We start from the raw sequence: 18,119 nt of genomic DNA on the forward strand, positions 1-18,119 counted from the left end.
AGGGACTTGTAGGTGGAGAGCCCTGCTGGAGAGCCCTGAGGCCCAAGCTTGGTTGCTGGCTCCCGACGTGATTGGGACCCTCTCGAGCTCGGCTGCCGTCCTTCAGCAGACTGGATGAACCTGAGACTCTGGGTCTCCCTCACGGAGATCTTTCCCGCCATGTCCCCTGGCAGGCAGTGTGCAACCCCCCTGCCCCTTTCCCACACACGCTTCGCCACGAGGGATGGCCACCCCTGGATGCACACACAGCACACATGGGTGCAGTTCGGGATAAAGAACCTTCACGAGAAGCAGTTTCACAGGATAAAATATAAACGTTTATTTCAAGGCGACATGTGTGCACACTGCAGAGCGGTGCTGCGTCCACGGCACTTGGCCTGGTCTTGAGAAGCCTGCGTCTTTGGGCGGCAAGCGGGAGGGGTGACGTGGGAAGGATTTAAGTGCAAGTTGACAGGCTCTGCAGGCTGGGAACCCCGGGCCCCAAGGCGGTGCCCCCCTGGGTCCCATCTTCTGGGTCTCTGAAGTTCTTAGCGGGGGGGTTCATTTCACCTGCAGACGACAGACACATGAGCTGTTTCCCTGCTGCCCGAGGACAGTGGGTCAGGCTCAGCCTGAGGCCATCTGTGCCCTGCCCCCCTCCAGGCCGCCACTACCTTGAACAGGGTGACTGTGGTGCTGTAGAAGACGCTGAGGAGGAAGAGAACGATGAAGGTGGAGGCCATGGTGTTCAGATTCTCGAAGCCCTCCTCCTCGGCGCTCACTTCCCCCTCTGCAGGGGACACAGCACAGAGGGGTCAGGCCCGGCACCAGCACGGTCCAGCCCCAGAACCACCCTCGGCCCTCGGCTGTGCTGCACCCAGGAGGGACAGGTGGGGCAGGAGAGGGTGTCCATGGCCTCCTGGCCTTGCAGTCTCCCTTGCACCCACCTTGTGGGGCTGAGGGCTCCTGGGCTCAGTCGGGAAGGGTCTCAGCCAAGCGTTAGCTGGGCCTTGACAGCCCAAAGCAGGGGGCCAGGTGGAGGCAGAATGTGGCCAAAGCAGAGCAGGGTAGCCCTGAGCACCTTGTCTAGGAGCCCTGGGATGGCAGAGAGTGCGACAGAGAAACATAGACGAGGGGGTGCGGCCTGGGCTGGGGCCGGAGGCAGTGACCCCAGAAGAGTGGCTCACAGTGTCCTGAACTCTCCTGTGGGGTGTGGTGACACAGCCAGAGCCACCTGCGACTGAGAGGCAGAGAGCAGGGCCCCCTGCCACCTGTGGTTTGGGACAGGTGTGGCCCTGGCCGCCGAGGCCAGTGAGGGCTGGCAGTGAGGAGCTGGCAGATGTCTGGGCCCAAGGGGACCTCTTCACTTCCTAGTGAGGTTCCTACTCACTGTCTCTCCTTCTGGGAGTGAATAGCATTTGTGGGGCCCTGGCTGGCTTGTCTGCCCTCCCAGAACTCTGGGGCCAAAGGGTCAGACAGAGCCCTGAGGCTCCAGGGAGGCTAACACTGGGGTGGTCAGGCTGAGGACACTCAGTGGGGTCTGCAGCCCCTGCACAGGTGAACTCAGGCACCCAAGGGCTTGGTGCCAGAGAGGGCCTGGGACGGGGCCGGAAGGGGGCTGTGTTGCCTTTGCCCATTCAGGACAGGAGATCCTACTCAGGCACCTCCCCTTTTCTGCCCACTGGGCTCTGTTCTCCCTCACTCCTGCTCCTCGGGCCTCACTTCCCACCCTTTCCAGGGCTGGGTGTTTGCAGGGGCTCCCCACTCAGATCACGCTTTCTACAGCCTCCCTCTAGGGAGGGGCCTCCCTCCCTCTGGGGCCGGTGTCCAGGCACTGCCTGCCTTGTCCATTCACCCGTGGGTGCCTGGGCATGGCAGGGGCTTCCTTTGGCCCTGAGCCTGCCAACGGTGGCTATGGTCAGTGCCCAGGCTGGGCCAGCCCATGGACACACCTCCGAGCTGAGACAGAAGGATGAGCAGAGCGTGGGCATGAAGGCCTGCGGAAAGTGACGTGGCTGGAGAGGGCGGAAATGCCTGCCTGAGGCACCGAGTGACCTCATGTGCGCACGTCAGTGTATCTGTGACTGTGTGTATGTGTGTGTACCTATGTGTGCATGTGTCTGCGTGTGTTCACATGTATGGGTGTGTGCTTGTATGCATGTCCATATCCCTGTGCATCTCTGTGTGTATATGCAAGTTCCTCCACGTCTATGTCCATGGGTGTGTATGCATGTGTATTTGCACCCACGTACAGTGCATGAGTGCCTGTGTCCATGTACATGTGTGTTTCCTGTGTGTGTGTTTACATGCCTGCATGGGTGTGCATGTGTGTGTCTGTGTGTCCATGTTTCTGTGCCTGTGCATGTGTAAGTACCCATGTGCATGCACGTGTGTGCCTGTGTGCATGTGTGTGTGTCCATGTGTCTGTGTGTGTGCATGTGTGCATGTGTGTGTGTCCATGTGTCTGTGTCTGCATGTGTGCACGTGTGTGTGTCCATGTGTCCGTGCCTGTGTGTGTGTAAGTACCCATGTGCATGCACGTGTGTGCCTGTGTGCATGCGTGTGTGTCCATGTGTCTGTGTGTCCATGTGTCCGTGCCTGTGCACGTGTAAGTACCCGTATGCATGCACGTATAAGCTTGCATGTGTGTGCATGTGTGTGTGTCCATGTGTCTGTGTGTGTGCAGGTGTGCAGGTGTGTGTATGTGTGTGAGTCCATGTGTCTGTGCCTGTGCGTGTGTAGGTACCCATGTGCACGCGCATGTGTGCCTGTGTGCATGAGGGTGTGTCCATGTGTCTGTGCCTGTGCATGTGTAAGTACCCGTGTGCATGCACGTATAAGCTTGCATGTGTGTGCATGTGTGTGTGTCCATGTGTCTGTGTGTGTGCATGTGTGCAGGTGTATGTGTGTGAGTCCATGTGTCTGTGCCTGTGCGTGTGTAAGTACCCATGTGCACGCGCATATGTGCCTGTGTGCATGAGGGTGTGTCCATGTGTCTGTGCCTGTGCATGTGTAAGTACCCGTGTGCATGTACGTATAAGCTTGCATGTGTGTGCATGTGTGTGTGTCCATGTGTCTGTGTGTGTGCATGTGTGCAGGTGTGTGTATGTGTGTGAGTCCATGTGTCTGTGCCCGTGCGTGTATAAGTACCTATGTGCATGTGCATGTGTGCCTGTGTGCATGCGGGTGTGTCCATGTGTCTGTGTCTGTGTGTGTGCAGGTACCCACGTGCATGCACATATAAGCCTGCACGTGTGTGCATGTGTCCGTGTGTGTGTACGTGTGTGCCACACACCTGGGTGGCCATGAGAGCAGCGAGAGGAGCACAGAGACTTTCAGAGGCTGGGTGGGGGCAGGGGCGGTGGTGGAGATTGGTCTGGGGGTGAGGACAGCACAGCTGTGGCCCCGGTAGGCGAGAGCATCGCTCACTCAGGACGAGCATCTTTTGAATGGATGTTTTTATTTCTAATTTTGATAAAACGCCACATCTCACCCCATTGACACGGTTAGTTTGCACACATGCACACACAGCAACGGGTTCCCCAGGGACTCTGGGATCCACCCGGAGTGGGGCGGCCCACAGGTCAGTAGCAGGTGGTGGCCGTGTCAGACAAGACCAGGGACACGTTGTACAGGGTGGGTTTACCGGTGGACTTGTCCACGCTCCTCTCCGTCACCATGTGGGGCAGGGCCTCGTGGCCCACAACACAGGTGTAGGTCTCCCCCGAGCTCCACTCCTCCTCACTCACAGTCAGGGTGCTGTGGACAAAGTAGAGGTGGGGGTCCTGGGGCTCGGGCTTCGGGTCACTGGTCACGTAACTCTCGGAGGACATGGGTTGGCCTTTCTGCAGCCATTGCACGAACACATCTGCGGGTGAGAAGCCCTTCACCAGGCAAGTGACTGTGGCTGACTCCCGCAGGCTCAGCTGCTCCCGGCTGGGTGGCAGGACGTAGACGGAGGGCGGTTGCTTGTTGACGTCTGTGGGAGGAAAGGCGGCTGTGAGCTCAGGTGGGGGGCTGGGGGGAGAGGCTGTGGGTGAGTCCCGGGGCAGAAGAGAAGCAGACTCCTACCCTTGGGTTTAGAGATGGTCTTCTTCAGTGGCGAGGGCAGATCTGTGTGGGTCACCGTGCAGGTGAAGTCCTCCCCTGACTCCCAGTCCTCTGCACAGACGGTGGCCTCCCCCGTGGCACTGAAGGTGTTGTTGAGGTTGCTCTGGAAGATGGTGGTGGTTGGCAGAAAGTCGCCATTCTGGCGGGTCCAGGAGATGTTCAGGCTGTCGCGGGTGGTCAGGTCTACGACCCTGCAGGACAGCTTGGCCGACTTGGTTTGGAAGATGCTGGCGAAGGTGGGGGGAATGGTGAAGATTCTGATGTTGGCCTGCGTGTCTGGATCGGGAGAGAGTTTGTGTCAGTGACTGGCTGGATGGGCAACCGGGCAAAGGGGGGAGGTTTTCCCAAGAGAACAGAAGCTGGCCACGCCGAGCCTTCCTGAGCCCCAAGGACCCCTTGGAGGGGATGCTGGGCCCCCCCACCTGACAAGTGGCCCCCTCCCTGCCCTTGGCCGCTCCAGGAAGCCAAGGCTCAGGAAGCGGCTGCCCTGAGTGGACACCTATGAATGTGAGGAGGGGTCCCTGCCCCGAGGGGTTGCACCAGGGGCCGGGACCACTCACTGAGGATGCATGCAGAGGACACGTTCTTCTTGAAGGTCAGCCCATTGTGCTCCACATTGCAAGTGAACACGCTCTGGCTGAGCCAGGCATTCTCGGTGATGGTCAGCGTGCTGAGCACCCTGAAGGTCACGGGCCCGGGCCTTTGGTTCTCAGCCTCCACGTTGCCTGGGTTGAAGCCCGACTTGATGGGCTTTCCGTCACGAAGCCAGGACACAGAGATCTTCTTGGGGCTGAAGCCTGTTGCCTGACAGAGGAGCTGGGACGTGCGCTGGTTGTTGTCAGAGAAGGCGTCACGGGGTGGGATGAAGACAGTCACGTTGGGGGACAGCTCTACAGGCACTGCGGTGAAGGGGACAAGACGTCAGCCCACCTGACCCCCCTCCCTGCCCCCATCCCCGGTCATGGGTAGCAGAGCCCGACTCTCACCTGGGAGGGGCACGTTCACCTCACTGTTGCCCTTGGGGTGTTTCACATTGCATGTGAGGAAGTCATCTGGACCCTGGAGGACGTCCACGGAGGGCAGGAGCACCTGAGAGGTAGCCACGTACTTGCCCTCTCTCAGGACTGGAGGGAAGGTCTGGATGTCCTGCTTGTTGACCACACTGTTGTTCTTGTAGTTCCAGGAGAAGGTGACGGAGCTGGGCAGGAAGTCCCGGGCCAGGCAGCCCATGGCCACCAGGGGCTCATCGGACAGGGAGCTCTCACAGGTGATGAGGGGGAAGAGATTTGGACGGGATGAGGTCTCTGAGGACCAGAGAGGGACAAGAGGCAGGGGTGAGAAGGCGTCTCCTCCCCACGCTCTGCCAGGCGGGCCAACGCGAACCACATGGCTCCCTCATTTCGCTACCACGAGGGCTGCCCTCGCGGCCTCCCCAGCCTGGACCGACGGCGCAGTGGGCAGCTGTGTCGAGGCCCAGGGGTCCTGCTGGGAAGGGGAGGCAAGGCGGCCCCCGCCCTGCTGCAGAAGTCCAGCTCTGGGCTTGTGGGAAGTTGGGGGTGCTTCACGCTGGGAGGGGCGGGTGTAACCTCCTCCCAGCACCTGCCACCCTTACACTCAAGTGCACTCTGGTGCCTGGCTCTCAGCTCAGGACAGCTCGGCCCTGACTGGCGGTGCCTTCCCTCTGAGACCCCAGAGCCACGTAGGCACACTCAGCCACGAGCCCCGTGAACCGTCCATGTGGCAGGCTGACAGCATGGAGAGAGGACCCCCCAAGCCCTCAGACAGACCACCAGCCCAGGCCTGTGTGTCTAGGGTCAGCAGAGACTGTGAACACGAGGAGTGGGAATTGTGCAGATTCCTCTTGGCCCGTCCTTTGCACAACCAGGTCATTGAGGTCAGCCCAGTGTTAGGACAGTCCAGCAAGGCCAGGTCTCCCCAATTAGAACTAAATGGCCCAACATGGGTTATTCTAGCACAAGCCTGGACATCAGACTAAGCCAAGCCACTCAGAGAGTCCATTTCTGCTGGGCCAGTTCAGTGACCCTGATTAATTGGTTTGGTGTACTAACCCTAGCACACATCAGCCCAACCCAGCTCAGCCCAGCTCAGCCCCATTCAGCCCAGCTCAGCCCAGCTCAGCCCGGCCCAGCCTGGCCTACTCCAGCTTAGCTCAACCCAGCTCAACCCAACTCATCTCAGCTCAGCTCAGCCCAGCTCAGCCCAGTTCAGCCTGGCTCAGCTCAGTCCAGTTCAGCCCAGAACAGTTCAGCTCAGTGCAACCTAGCTAAACTCAGCCTGGGCCAGCCCTGCCCGGTTTAGCTCAACCTATCCTAGCCCATCCCAGCCTAGCCCTGCTCATCCCAGTCCAGCCCAGTTCAGCTCAGCCCAGCTCAGCTCAGCTCAGCTCAGCCCAGTGCAGCCCAGTTCAGCCCAGACCAGAACAGTCCAGCTCAGCCCAACCCAGCTCAGCCCAGAGCAAGCCAGCTAAGCTCAGCCTAGCCCAGCCCAGCCCAGCCCGGTTTAGCTTAGCCCAGTTCAGCCCAGTTCAGTCCAGCTCAGCCCAGAACAGCCCAGCCCAGCTCAGCTCAGCTCAGCTCAGCCCAGCTAAACTCAGCCCAGCTCAGCCCAGCTCAGTTTAGCCCAGGTCAGCCCCAGCTAAGCCCCAGCTCAGCCCAGCTCAGCCCCAGCTCAGCCCCAGCTCAGCCCAGCTCAGCCCCAGCTCAGCTCAGCCCAGCTCAGCCCAGCTAAACTCAGCCCAGCTCAGCCCAGCTCAGTTTAGCCCAGCTCAGCCCCAGCTCAGCCCCAGCTCAGCCCAGCTCAGCCCCAGCTCAGCCCCAGCTCAGCTCAGCCCAGCTCAGCCCAGTGCAACCCAGCTAAGCTCAGCCCAGCTCAGCCCGGTTTAGCTCAACCTAGTCCAGCCCAGCTCAGCTCAGCTCAGCCCACCTCAGCTCAATTCAGCCCAGGTCAGCTCATTTCAGCCCAGTTCAGCCCAGTTCAGCTCAGTTCAGCCCAGTTCAGCCCAGTTCAGCCCAGCTCAGCCCAGCCCAGCTCAGCCCAGTTCAGCCTGGCTCAGCTCAGCCCAGTGCAACCCAGCTCAGCTCAGCTCAGCTCAGCCCAGGGCAAGCCAGCTAAGTTCAGCCTAGCCCAGCCTGGTTTAGCTCAGCCCAGTTCAGCCCAGCTCAACCCAGCTCAGCCCAGCTAAACTCAGCCCAGCTCAGCCCAGATTAGTTTAGCCCAGCTTAGCCCAGTTCAGCTCAGCTCAGCCCAGCTCAGCCCATTTCAGCTCAGCCCAGCTATGCTCAGCCCAGCCCAGCCTGGTTTAGCTCAACCTAGCCCAGCTCAGCTCAGCCTAGCTCAGCCTAGCTCAGCCCAGCTCAGCTCAGCTCAGCTCAGCCCAGTCCAGTTCAGCACAGCTCAGCCCAGTGCTAAGCTCAGCTCAGCCCAGCCCAGCTCGGTTTAGTTCAACCTAGCCCAGCCCGGCTCAGCTCAGCCCGGCTCAGCTCAGCCCAGCCCAGCCCGGCCCAGCCCGCTTTAGCTCAACCTAGCCCAGCTCAGCCCAGCTCAGCTCAGCTCAGCCCATCTCAGCCCAGTTTAGTTCAGCCCAGCTCAGCCCCAGCTCAGCCCAGCCTAGTTCAGCCCAGCCCAGCCCAGCCTGGTTTAGCTCAACCTAGCCCAGCCCAGCTCAGCTCAGCTCAGCCCAGCCCAGCCCAGCCCAGCCCGGCTCAGCTCAGCCCAGCCCAGCCCAGCCCGGTTTAGCTCAACCTAACCCAGCCTAGCCCAGCTCAGCTCAGCTCAGCTCAGCCCAGCCCGGCTCAGCTCAGCCCGGTTTAGCTCAACCTAGCCCAGCCCAGCTCAGCTCAGCTCAGCCCAGTTTAGCTCAACCTAGCCCAGCTCAGCTCAGCTCAGCCCATCCCAGCCCGGTTTAGCTCAACCCAGCCCAGCTCAGCTCAGCCCAGCCCAGCCCAGCCCAGCCCGGTTTAGTTCAACCTAGCCCAGCTCAGCCCGGCTCAGCTCAGCCCAGCTCAGCCCAGCCCAGCCCAGCTCAGCCCAGCTCAGCTCAGTTCAGCCCAGTTTAGCCCGGCTCAGCCTAGCTCAGCCCAGTTTAGCTCAGCTCAGCTCAGCCCCAGCTCAGCCCAGCCCAGTTCAGCCCAGCTCAGCCCAGTGCTAAGCTCAGCTCAGCCCAGCTCAGCCCGGTTTAGCTCAACATAACCCAGCCCAGCCCAGCTCAGCTCAGCCCAGCCAAGCCCAGCTCAGCTTAGCCCGGTTTAGCTCAACCTAGCCCAGCCCAGCCCAGCTCAGCTCAGCTCAGCCCAGCCCGGCTCAGCTCAGCCCGGTTTAGCTCAACCTAGCCCAGCTCAGCTCAGCTCAGCCCAGCCCAGCCCAGCCCAGCCCGGCCCAGCCCGGTTTAGCTCAACCTAGCCCAGCCCAGCTCAGCTCAGCTCAGCTCAGCCCAGCCCAGCCCGGCTCAGCTCAGCCCAGCCCAGCCCAGCCCAGCCCGGTTTAGCTCAACCTAGCCCAGCCCAACTCAGCTCAGCTCAGCCCGGTTTAGCTTAACCTAGCCCAGCTCAGCTCAGCCCATCCCAGCCCGGTTTAGCTCAACCCAGCCCAGCTCAGCTCAGCTCAGCTCAGCCCAGCCCAGCCCAGCCCGGTTTAGTTCAACCTAGCCCAGCTCAGCCCAGCTCAGCCCAGCTCAGCCCAGCTCAGCTCAGTTCAGCCCAGCTCAGCTCAGTTCAGCCCAGTTTAGCCCAGCTCAGCCCAGCTCAGCCCGGTTCAGCTCAGCCCAGGCCAGTTCAGCCCAGTTAAGCTCAGCCCAGCCCAGCCCAGCCCAGCCCAACTCAGCCCAGCTCAGCCCGGTTCAGCCCAGCCCAGTTCAGCCCAGTTCAGCCCAGCTCAGCCCAGTTCAGGCCAGCTCAGTGCAGCTAAATTCAGCCTAGCTCAGCCCGGTTCAGCTCAGCCCAAGCTCATCTCAGAAATGCCAGCTCAATCTGGTTTAGTCCAGCTTAGCTGAGGACTGCTTTGGGCAGCCCAGTGTAGTCCTGTACAGTGTAGTCCCAAAAGCCCAGTCCTGGGACTGGCCAGAAAATTTCAGGCCACCAGACCGGCGTGCCTTCGCCAAAGCCATCTTATCCAGGAATCCTGTACAGCTGAGCCTAGCTCAGGGTCAGTGCCTTCTGGTGCCCATCCCTACCTTTCCCACCCTTGTGTGTCCTTGGGGATTTCTCCAGTGGCATCCCCTATTTTTCCATGGCCCTGTCCAGTCTCAGCCAGCTCTTGGCCCCCAAGCATTATCAGTCACTACCACCTCAGTTTCCTGGGTAAAATACTTCCCGGCAAGTTTAAATTCACCAAGACATTTTATAAGGACTGAGGAGTGTTTGCCGTCATCAGAGTGAAAACCCGTCTTTGCCTTAGAATAGGCAGAGACTTTGCTTCAGAAAACTGTGCTGGAGACTCTCCCCATGGGGCCTTCACTGTCCTGGGTACATGCCCTTAGCTGGTCTCCTCCCTTCCGAGTCTAAAGTAGGCCCACAACTTTAACTAAATTTCCTCTAAATAAAAATCATCATTAAACATGACCAAAAATGCATCTCATCTGAATTTGCGCATATAATGCTGCTCTTTGTCCTGAAGCTTTTCACAAGGCGAAGGCTACTTTCAAATGCACAATAATGACCTCAAATCCGAAGCTGCGTTTATGACTCGAAGATGGCATGAAAGGCACTTTGTTTATGTTAGAGCATCTGAGCCATAGAATCCATAGTTAAGAAGCCAAGACAATGGCCACTCAGGATTCATACAAATAAATCTCATTGTTTCCCTGAGCGATCTTAAAAAATGACTCCTCCTCAAGCAGAAACCAAAACACCACACACAAACTTTCCGGAGCAGCAAATTTGGCAGCCGGGACTGCCTCCCTCTTACCATTTTGGCTCCCTGGTCACCAGACAGTCCCGTGGGGTCTTTGGTATTGAAGAATTCCTCCAAATCCATTAAAATTGGCTCTTTGATGAATAGCCAGTTGGCAGAAGCCATGGCAGCCCCGGCGGGGGGTGGGGGGGGCAGGTGGACCCTCCACTGGGGCTCCTTCAGCTCAGGAGCCGGCCGGAATTCCTTTCTGATTCGAGACCTGACTGGGCTTCCTCTTACTCCAACAACCAACACTCTTCACTGAAATCATTCAGGACAATCAGCACACACGCTTCGCCTAAAACATGTCCCAACAAGAGTGCTCGAAAAGCAGTCTTGAAAGTGCTGACATGAATGAAGGCCACTTTATCAGGATATCTAAACGCTTCTTAATGACGAAGAGAAAATCAACCAACTTAAAATATTTAGAACACAGTAATTATGAAAACAATGCTTCGGGGTGTTAGAAAATGTTTGAGATTAATGACCGTTTGAGGAAATAACTAATTTAAAAAGTTAACATGAATGCATTGATAAACTGTCCTCCAGACTTCTCATTTCTTACATGTCTTAGTTTCAAAATGAGTATAAATGAGATGTTGGCAAGCGAAGACTGAAGAATTAAATTCAAATCGTTAAAAAAGGAACTGTTCCAGCTTCTGCCAGCATCTCGGTCTTATTTTAGAAATGCAAATTATGCAGGTGTTGTTTTTCAGACTCGCAGGGCTGAGCAAAACCTCCCGAAAACCATTTCTTCATAACCATAAGCTATAAATTTGCCAAGTCTGTTTACTTGTTTCCCGAAATAGACCGTCCCTGTGACCTGTTTCCGGCCACCTGGTGCAGGTGTCCGGCCCCACACGCCGCCCCCTGGCCAACTCCACAACACCACTTCCAGAATAGCTGAATTAAATAAAAAGTAAACTAATTCAATACTGTCAGAACTCAGCTCTGGGTAGGGGGGCCACAACACCGTGTTGCTATGTCCTGTATCTACTCCAGAAAGACATGATTCATGCTTGCTAATTGACTGATAGGATTAAAAAGTTTGGCATGCTCGAAAATCTCTCACATTTTAAAGTCTCAGTGGTCTTAATTATTTTTCTCAGGAGCCACTTCAGACATACCCTGTCCTTTGATAGTTATCGCGCCTCTCACAGGGAGCAAGCTGTCTTCTCCCAGAAGCTGCCCGCACTGAGCCGAGCTCGGTGGCCCCAGGCCTGCCCTTCCTAGGTGCCTAGTCCTTGCAGTTGACCAAGAATTGTAAACACAGTCTGCACAGAACACCACTCCTCATTCCGAAAAAAGTCTTTCACGGCGCGCTCTCTGTGCGGCATTCTTGTGGCGCTCCAAACACAGCTGCCCACACACACTCGTGAGCCGACACCAGGATCCAGATAGCGAGACCTCTCCTGCCGCAGCCACACTGTCCTGTGGCCATGGGGGTCCTGGCAACTCACCCACACATGGCCTGTCCAGCCTCCAGCCCCTCTTCAGGGGCTCAGTTACTGCCCTGGACATGCTGGCACTATTCCAGTTTTAGAAAAGCATCAGATAATCAGGAGGCTCTGAAATCCCTAAGGCACCCAGCTCTCGTCCCCTCCCGGCCAGCCTGCCCCTGGGGGACAGTCCTGAGGACCAGCCATCAATGCCCAGAAAACCCCACAGACAAGAGTAGAAAATAAAGGCCCCAGCAGGGCCACTCCTACCTGAGGACACTGTGACTATGGTTCCATGGCCCCAGAGATCGATACCGTAGTAATCACAGTGGTGAAATCTCCATTTGCACCCACCAAAACCCTGGGGGCCTCACCTGGCATCACCCCCTCTGGAGGCCTGCACTTCCAGGCCGCACGGAGGCCAACCCTCCAAGTCACTGTTATCTGGAGGGTCCTGGACTCCCTCACTGGCCCTGCTCCCCACACCCCACTGCTCCTGAGACCCCATGTCCTGGCCTGGCCCCTCAGAAGCCAGACCACCTCCTGCCTGGGCCACCCGACTACAAACCGCAGCCCCGAACAGGAACTCAGAAGTCCAATCAGCCCCAAGGGCCACTGCCCCAGACGGCAGGTGCATCAGGGCCACAGACCCCAATTATGTTGATTATACCACAGTCACGGGGACCCCCCAGGAGGCTTCAGTTACGTGGCCAGGCCACTCAAAGGAGCCGCCTCGTCCCCAACTGTGGAAAGGTGATCTCCAGCCCCGTGTCTGGGGGACCCTGTCTCTGCCTCCATTTCCTGGCCTCCAAAATGCCCAAACCCCAGATCTCCCCAAGTGCAGCCAGAGTGGGAAGGGTGAGGACCCACCTGAAGACACGGTGACCGGGGTCCCGGGGCCCCAGTAGTTGAACAAGTTGTCACATTGTGACAATGTTGGTGGGGCCCCAGACAAGAAGAGGGGCCTGGCTAAGGCCTCCGTCCACCTCAGATCACAGCCAGTGGGGCTGAGAGGACCAGGTGGCCCCCCAAGCTGAGGGTGGCTGAGGTCCCCGAATAGCCTGGCCACCAAGCCAGCCCTAGATCCGAGACCCTGGCACCCCCCGTTTTCTCCCCAAATGCAGCTAAAACCTCCCGACAGAGAGAGGAGAGGAAAGCCGGGAGGACTCACCTGAGGACACCGTCACCAGGGTTCCTTGGCCCCAGTAGTCAAAGTAGTCACATTGACACGGGCCCCACTAAGGGGTGTACAAAAACCTCACCCCCTGACCACTGCCTGGCTTCCTGAATCCTCAGGTGTGAGCCCCCTCCAGCCCTGGACACGGAGCCCCCTCTGCCAGCCTGCCTTCCACAGGCCGGAGGCCCCGCTCCCTGCAGAAAGGCCATAGGCAAGGTGGGAACCTCACAGCCTCAGAAGCAGCCCTCTGGGCTCCCCGAAGGCCCCACACAGACCAAGGAGCCTCCGGATATTTCTTCCCCAGCCCCGAGACAGAAGGAGCAGACAGAAAGTCATCTTACCTTGGGAGACGGTGACCCGGATACCTCGGCCCCAGATATCAAAAGTATTGCATAGGGATACAGTCCCTGCTTCTCCCCAGACAAAAATCTTCCCTGGCCCCTTGCACGGGCTGGGACTCATTCCCCAAGGATGCAGCGGACACAGCTGGCTTCCCTGCCCCCAGCCACCCAACCCCAGGGCCACGAGGGAGGCAGGCAGGGGTGCAACTACTCGAGGAGATGGTGACCGGGATGCCCTGTCCCCACATGTCGAGCTAATAGCCACACTAGTGTGCCAGGCCAGCCCCTAGCACACAAATATCCAGGTCCAGCCCCAACCCTGCTCTGCCACAACTTCTCCTTCCAGCCAACACCTGTCCCCGGGGCTTCTCTTCTCTCTGCCGGCTCTCAGCTTGCTTACCAGCGGGGGCCCTGTCAGCTCTAAAGGCTAGTCCATAATGGGGCCGGGGCCCAGCAGGCCTCAGGCACTCAGCCCATGGTGGAGCTGTGACCGGCCCAGGGACCTGGCCTGAGGCCCCCAGAGCAGGTGCAAGGGGGACTCACCTGAGGAGACGGTGACCAGGGTGCCCTGGCCCCAAGGCTGGAAGTAATCATAGGCACAGTGAGCTGTCCCTGTGCTGGGGACGGCAGAACCCCCCACAGCCAGGGTCCCCAGGGAGCCCCAGGAACTAGAAAGTCTGTTTTCTGCTTGAAGAGATGATCCACCCTGGGCCCTGGCATGTTCCTTCCTGACCTCAGTCTCCTGGCCCGGGCTTTGGATGTCCTTCCCGACACCCGACTCCCTTTGGTCCCGAGGTCACGTTCTCGCTGCTCTGCCTTCCGATGACCTTCACTGCCTGGAGCCCAGTGTTGCTCTCCCTCCCTGAACCACTGGCCAAGCTGCGCCCCAGCACCCAGTCCGCTGCATACACCATGCCTCCCCCGGGGCCTTGGCGACCCAGTCCGTCCCTCTGGCTGGAACGCGTCTCTCTGTCATGACCACTTGGGAAATCCCCTGGCCTTCTGTGACCAGCTCAACACCACTCCCTCCCCTCCCCCGGTTTCGTTGGGTTGCCCAGCGACTCCCGCCCCTGGCCCTGCAGTGAGCCCCAGAGAATGAGCAGCTGGCCGCCCTGGGAGTGCTCTGGCACTGGGTTTCTGTAGAGCTGTTGGTCATGGTGGCCCTGATTAGCACTATGGTTCCTGGCTTAGCCAAAACCCCACGGGCTGTAAGGCAGGCGAGGGGGAGCTTGGTGGTGGGCCACAGGGCACACAGGAGACCCGGACCTCCATCCGCCATCATTCCTGAGTCACGAGCACACAATGATCAAAATGTTGAAGGCCTCCCCTGCGCATTTTCCTTCTTTCTTTCAGAAATAAGAGCAGATCCAAGGCTGGGTCCATGGGCCACCTGCATTTGAGCTGTGTTGTCTGAGAACATCCCCAGTGGTGGCCCGTGGGCCCTACCCAGGCTCATGGCTGACCAGAGAGGTGGGCCCCATGGGGCCAGAGTCTCAGTCTGTGAGACTGAGACTGTGAGTCTCAGTCTGTGAGACTCAGTCTGTGTGCCTCAGCTCACACAGGTAGAGGCAGCAGCATCTACATCGTTAACTCTGCCCACTCATGTCTTCTGTGGACCAGGACTCTCAGGAGGCCAGGGCCACACCAAGCCCTTCATGCCCCCGGGGGGAGATGTCTGTGTTCCCACCCATCAGACCTGGGGCTGAGTGCCGGGACCCAAAGGCTCCCATGGGCCAGGTGTGAGTGTGGTGGGTGTGTGTGACAGGGCAGGGGGAGACAGAAGGGAGACAACCAAGGACTGGGAGGGATGATGAGACCCCGAGGCTTGTGGCCGAGCAGGTGAGGGAAGGGCATGCTAGAAGCACATGTGTCTGTGTGCCTGTGGGTTTGGGTGCATAACTCCAGGCACAGGGACAACCAGAGCCCTGATCCAGGCTGGGCTGTGGGCCTGGAGAAGAGTGGCAGGTGGCTTGGTTGTAGATGGACTCAAGATGGCCTATGTGCCCTTTGAAGAAGCTGAGGGTCTTTCTCTGGAAAGTTCTGTCTAGTATGGCATGGAGGATGGATGTGGGCTGGACTGGGGCCACCAGGAGTAGGAAGGCTGTGGGGCTGTGGGAGGCAGAGGGCAGGGACGGCAGGCGTGTCTGAGGTGGGGCTCCCAAGAAGCAGGACCAAGGCTGGGGCTCCAGGTCACTGGCCTGGTCTTTGGGAAATGGGGACAATGCTGGAGGTGTAGGCACAGCAATGGTGCAGGTGGTGATGTCAGCCTCAGGTGTGAGGTGCCGGGGAGACCCTGCTGTGATGCTGGGGTTCAGGACCTCTCCAGAAACAGCTGGACCGCAGCACGTGGACAGTGTCCGGGTCTGGGGCAATGAGGGTGAGCCTGGGGAGTGCTGTGGGGATGCCCTGTGTGAAGGCGGATAGGCTCAGTGGCCTGGAGGTGTCTGTGGAGAAAGCAGCCGGGGGAGAAGAGGCAGGGGTGAGGCGGGGAGAGTGGAGCAGGAACAGGGACTCTGTAGCCTGAGTGAGAACTGGCCAGCCCTGGGGACCCGGGGGCCAGGGCAGACTGAGGAGTGGGGCATGGCCTGTGCCTTCTCCCCACCCCCATGCCCAGCCTCCAGTGTCTGCCTTCCATGGCCCATGGGGGTGGCTCCTGGCTTGCAGACCGGGCTTCCTGCAGCCCCAGCCCCTTTATGGAGGCTCTTTGTGCTGTGGTCTTGGCTCTGGGGCCTCCTGTCTCCTTTTAGGGACCAAAGGGCAAGGTCTGCTTCTGGCCCTTGAGGAAGCACCTGCTCTGGCTTTCTAGGGCCTTCCGTTCCTGGCTGGGGCAGGGAAGGTGCCCTTCATGCCCTGCTGGCCCTCCCCCACAGTAGAGAGCCAGCCAGGCTGCAGGCATCGTCTGGCCTGCAGAGGACCCAGTTCAGCTCTTGTAGACCAGTGTGTCCTATCGGGCCCCTGGGCAGGGTAGGAGCTGACCTCAGCAGAGCTCTTTGAGCCTTCTAGAAAGATCTCTGACCTGTCATCCCTGGTTTTTCCTGGCAATCCATGTGGAGTTTGGGTCGGGGCAGCTGTGGTGGGTCCTGAGCCTGCAAACCATGCTGCTGGCTGTGGTCATGCCCAGGCTGGGCTCCTTCTGCAGCATCCCACAGCCCAGTTCCAGGAGCCTGCCCTTGCCCCTCTCTCCACCACAAGCACATGTCAGGGAAAGGACATGGGTGTCACAGGTGGGTGCCCCAGTGAGTGCCGGGCATGGTGTCTGGATCGGTGTAATGAGGTGTCCAGAATGGGGCTATCTGCTCAGTCTTCCAGGCTCTGGCCATAGCTTCAGCCTCCAGGGGCCCTACCCCTTCCAGAATGGAGACTGAGAAGGTGTCTCCTGGCTCAGCTGCTTACAAGCAAGACTCCAGTGGAGCTGAAGGCTGAACCCCTGGGATGGGAGGGGAGGGCACCCTGTCACTCAGCTCCCCTGTTAGTCATGGCATGTCCATGCAAGTGCTTCTGAAAACAGCCAGTGAGCTAAGAGTGGCTAGATGGGGCCTTGAGGTCCTTCCAGGCCTTGGTGGGCTAATCACACTCTAGGGTCGCATTTCCCCAGGATCGGACACTGTGGTAGACCAGATGGCCAGAATGCAAGTAGTTGAAAACATTCCTAATGTGCACAGGGAGAGGCTTTGTGTCTGAGATTTGCCTTGATGGCCTCTGCCATCAGGGAACTTACTCCTGAGCACTTTCCCCCAGAAGGAGGTCCTTATACATGAGAAACATGACAGGAAAGTCCTTCTTGCTTCACTTGTTAGACCAGAAGCAACACAAGAGCAAATGGCTGCTGCCGCTGATAAACCAACAGTTGTGAGAAGCCACCAAAGGGAATAGAAAGGAACGAGAAACTGAATTTCCCTCCTCAAATACCCTATGATGAGCAAAAAAAGAGTAAAAACCAGAAAGAAGGCAAGAGCTTACAAACAAACAAACAAACAAACAAAGAAACAAAATGGGTGGGAACACAAACTCATGCTACGGTCAAAGAAAGAGCGAGAGTCCAGCGGCTGCTGGCACGCTCCCCACTTCACCCCTACAGCCCACAAGATGCAGTGGGGAGTTAACAAAGCCCGGAGAAGGCCCATATGTTCCTCCCGTTCCTGAGGGAAGGGGCTGGCCAGGGGGTCCGCGTGCCACAGGACAGAGCACTTTCAGTGCACGGGACAAAGGATCCACAGCGTCAGTCTTCTCAGTGAGTGAGGAGTCAGGACAGGAGTCTGCCCAGATGCCGAGGCTATGGGGTAGTGGTCGGGGGCCTCTGTGGATGTCTGGCTGCTCCTCCGTGGTGGGAGAGGGGCTGCTGCCGGCACTGGCTCCTGAAGCAGGAGGGACGGCCAGGAGCAAATGCACTCTCATTGTCAGTCTGGCTTTTTGTTCAAGAAAGGAAGCCCCAGCTTCTCCTGAATCTCCTTGTCCAGACCATATCCTTGTGTCCATCTGGGGCCTCCATCATGGTCTTGTCCCCCGGACCTAGGAGTGTTGGTTCTCTTTTCGCTGGGGTCCAAGAGCACATACTGCTGGATGGACACCTCATTTCAACCTGCTCTCTGACTGGCATGGGAGCTGCCACAAGGACGGGGAGGGCGGCCACAATGGGCCATTAGTGATGGAAGCAGTGGCTCCAAGGCTCGGGTACTCAGGGCAGTACCCCTCCCCCCAGAGTAGGACAAGCCTGTCCCTCTGGTCAGTCCCTGCAATGACCTGGACATTCACAGAACCTCAGAAATCATGACATCTCCTTCTCCCCTTCTTTTCCTGAAGGCTGGGCTGAAGCAGATCAGGCCAAGCTCGATCCTCAGCCAACGGCACTGAGGGGTGTCTGTGGCACGATGTCCCCCTTGCCGTTCCCTCGCCATTGCTGGCATGCTCTCGCGGCGGTGGGGGGGGGGGAGTCCAGCTGTATGCACTTTTGAGGCAGTGTTCAAGCTTTTCTCTTGCGGGCTGTCCTGACTTGGCCTCAGAGGCTCTCACCCCTTTCCCACTGTCCCCACAGACTCCTGTCATCAAAGGCTCCCAGCGAGGAGTGAGTGAATGGGAAGAGCCAAGTAGCCTCGGAATTCTTGGGGCGCTCCCAATGGCCATCGGTCAAGGCTTGGCACCTAAACTGTATTAGAGAAAGTGGATGCT

At 58.5% G+C, this 18,119-nt stretch overlaps 1 protein-coding gene and 2 gene segments (V, D, J or C); all 3 read right to left on the reverse strand.

The window, feature by feature from the left end:
• Window positions 1-18,119, reverse strand: part of LOC122469620 — a 224,822-nt gene that overhangs the window by 51,544 nt on the left and 155,159 nt on the right. Inside the window, 1 exon segment of the C gene segment in view lies at window positions 13,497-13,539. Within this exon segment, the coding sequence occupies window positions 13,497-13,539 (43 nt within the window).
• Window positions 1-18,119, reverse strand: part of LOC122469619 (immunoglobulin delta heavy chain-like) — a 125,560-nt gene that overhangs the window by 18,901 nt on the left and 88,540 nt on the right. The window contains exon 5 of the mRNA XM_043557145.1: window positions 12,607-12,649. Coding sequence (XP_043413080.1) covers window positions 12,607-12,649 — 43 coding nt within the window. The remainder of the gene's footprint in view (window positions 1-12,606; window positions 12,650-18,119) is intronic.
• The window catches only part of LOC122469618, a 139,340-nt gene continuing 121,515 nt past the window's right edge, over window positions 295-18,119 (reverse strand). Inside the window, 7 exon segments of the C gene segment in view lie at window positions 295-549; window positions 654-769; window positions 3,626-3,958; window positions 4,051-4,365; window positions 4,650-4,988; window positions 5,076-5,393; window positions 11,706-11,754. Of these exon segments, the coding sequence occupies window positions 541-549; window positions 654-769; window positions 3,626-3,958; window positions 4,051-4,365; window positions 4,650-4,988; window positions 5,076-5,393; window positions 11,706-11,754 (1,479 nt within the window).

The sequence above is a fragment of the Prionailurus bengalensis genome, chromosome B3 (assembly GCF_016509475.1).
Source record: "Prionailurus bengalensis isolate Pbe53 chromosome B3, Fcat_Pben_1.1_paternal_pri, whole genome shotgun sequence".
Taxonomy (NCBI): domain Eukaryota; kingdom Metazoa; phylum Chordata; class Mammalia; order Carnivora; family Felidae; genus Prionailurus; species Prionailurus bengalensis.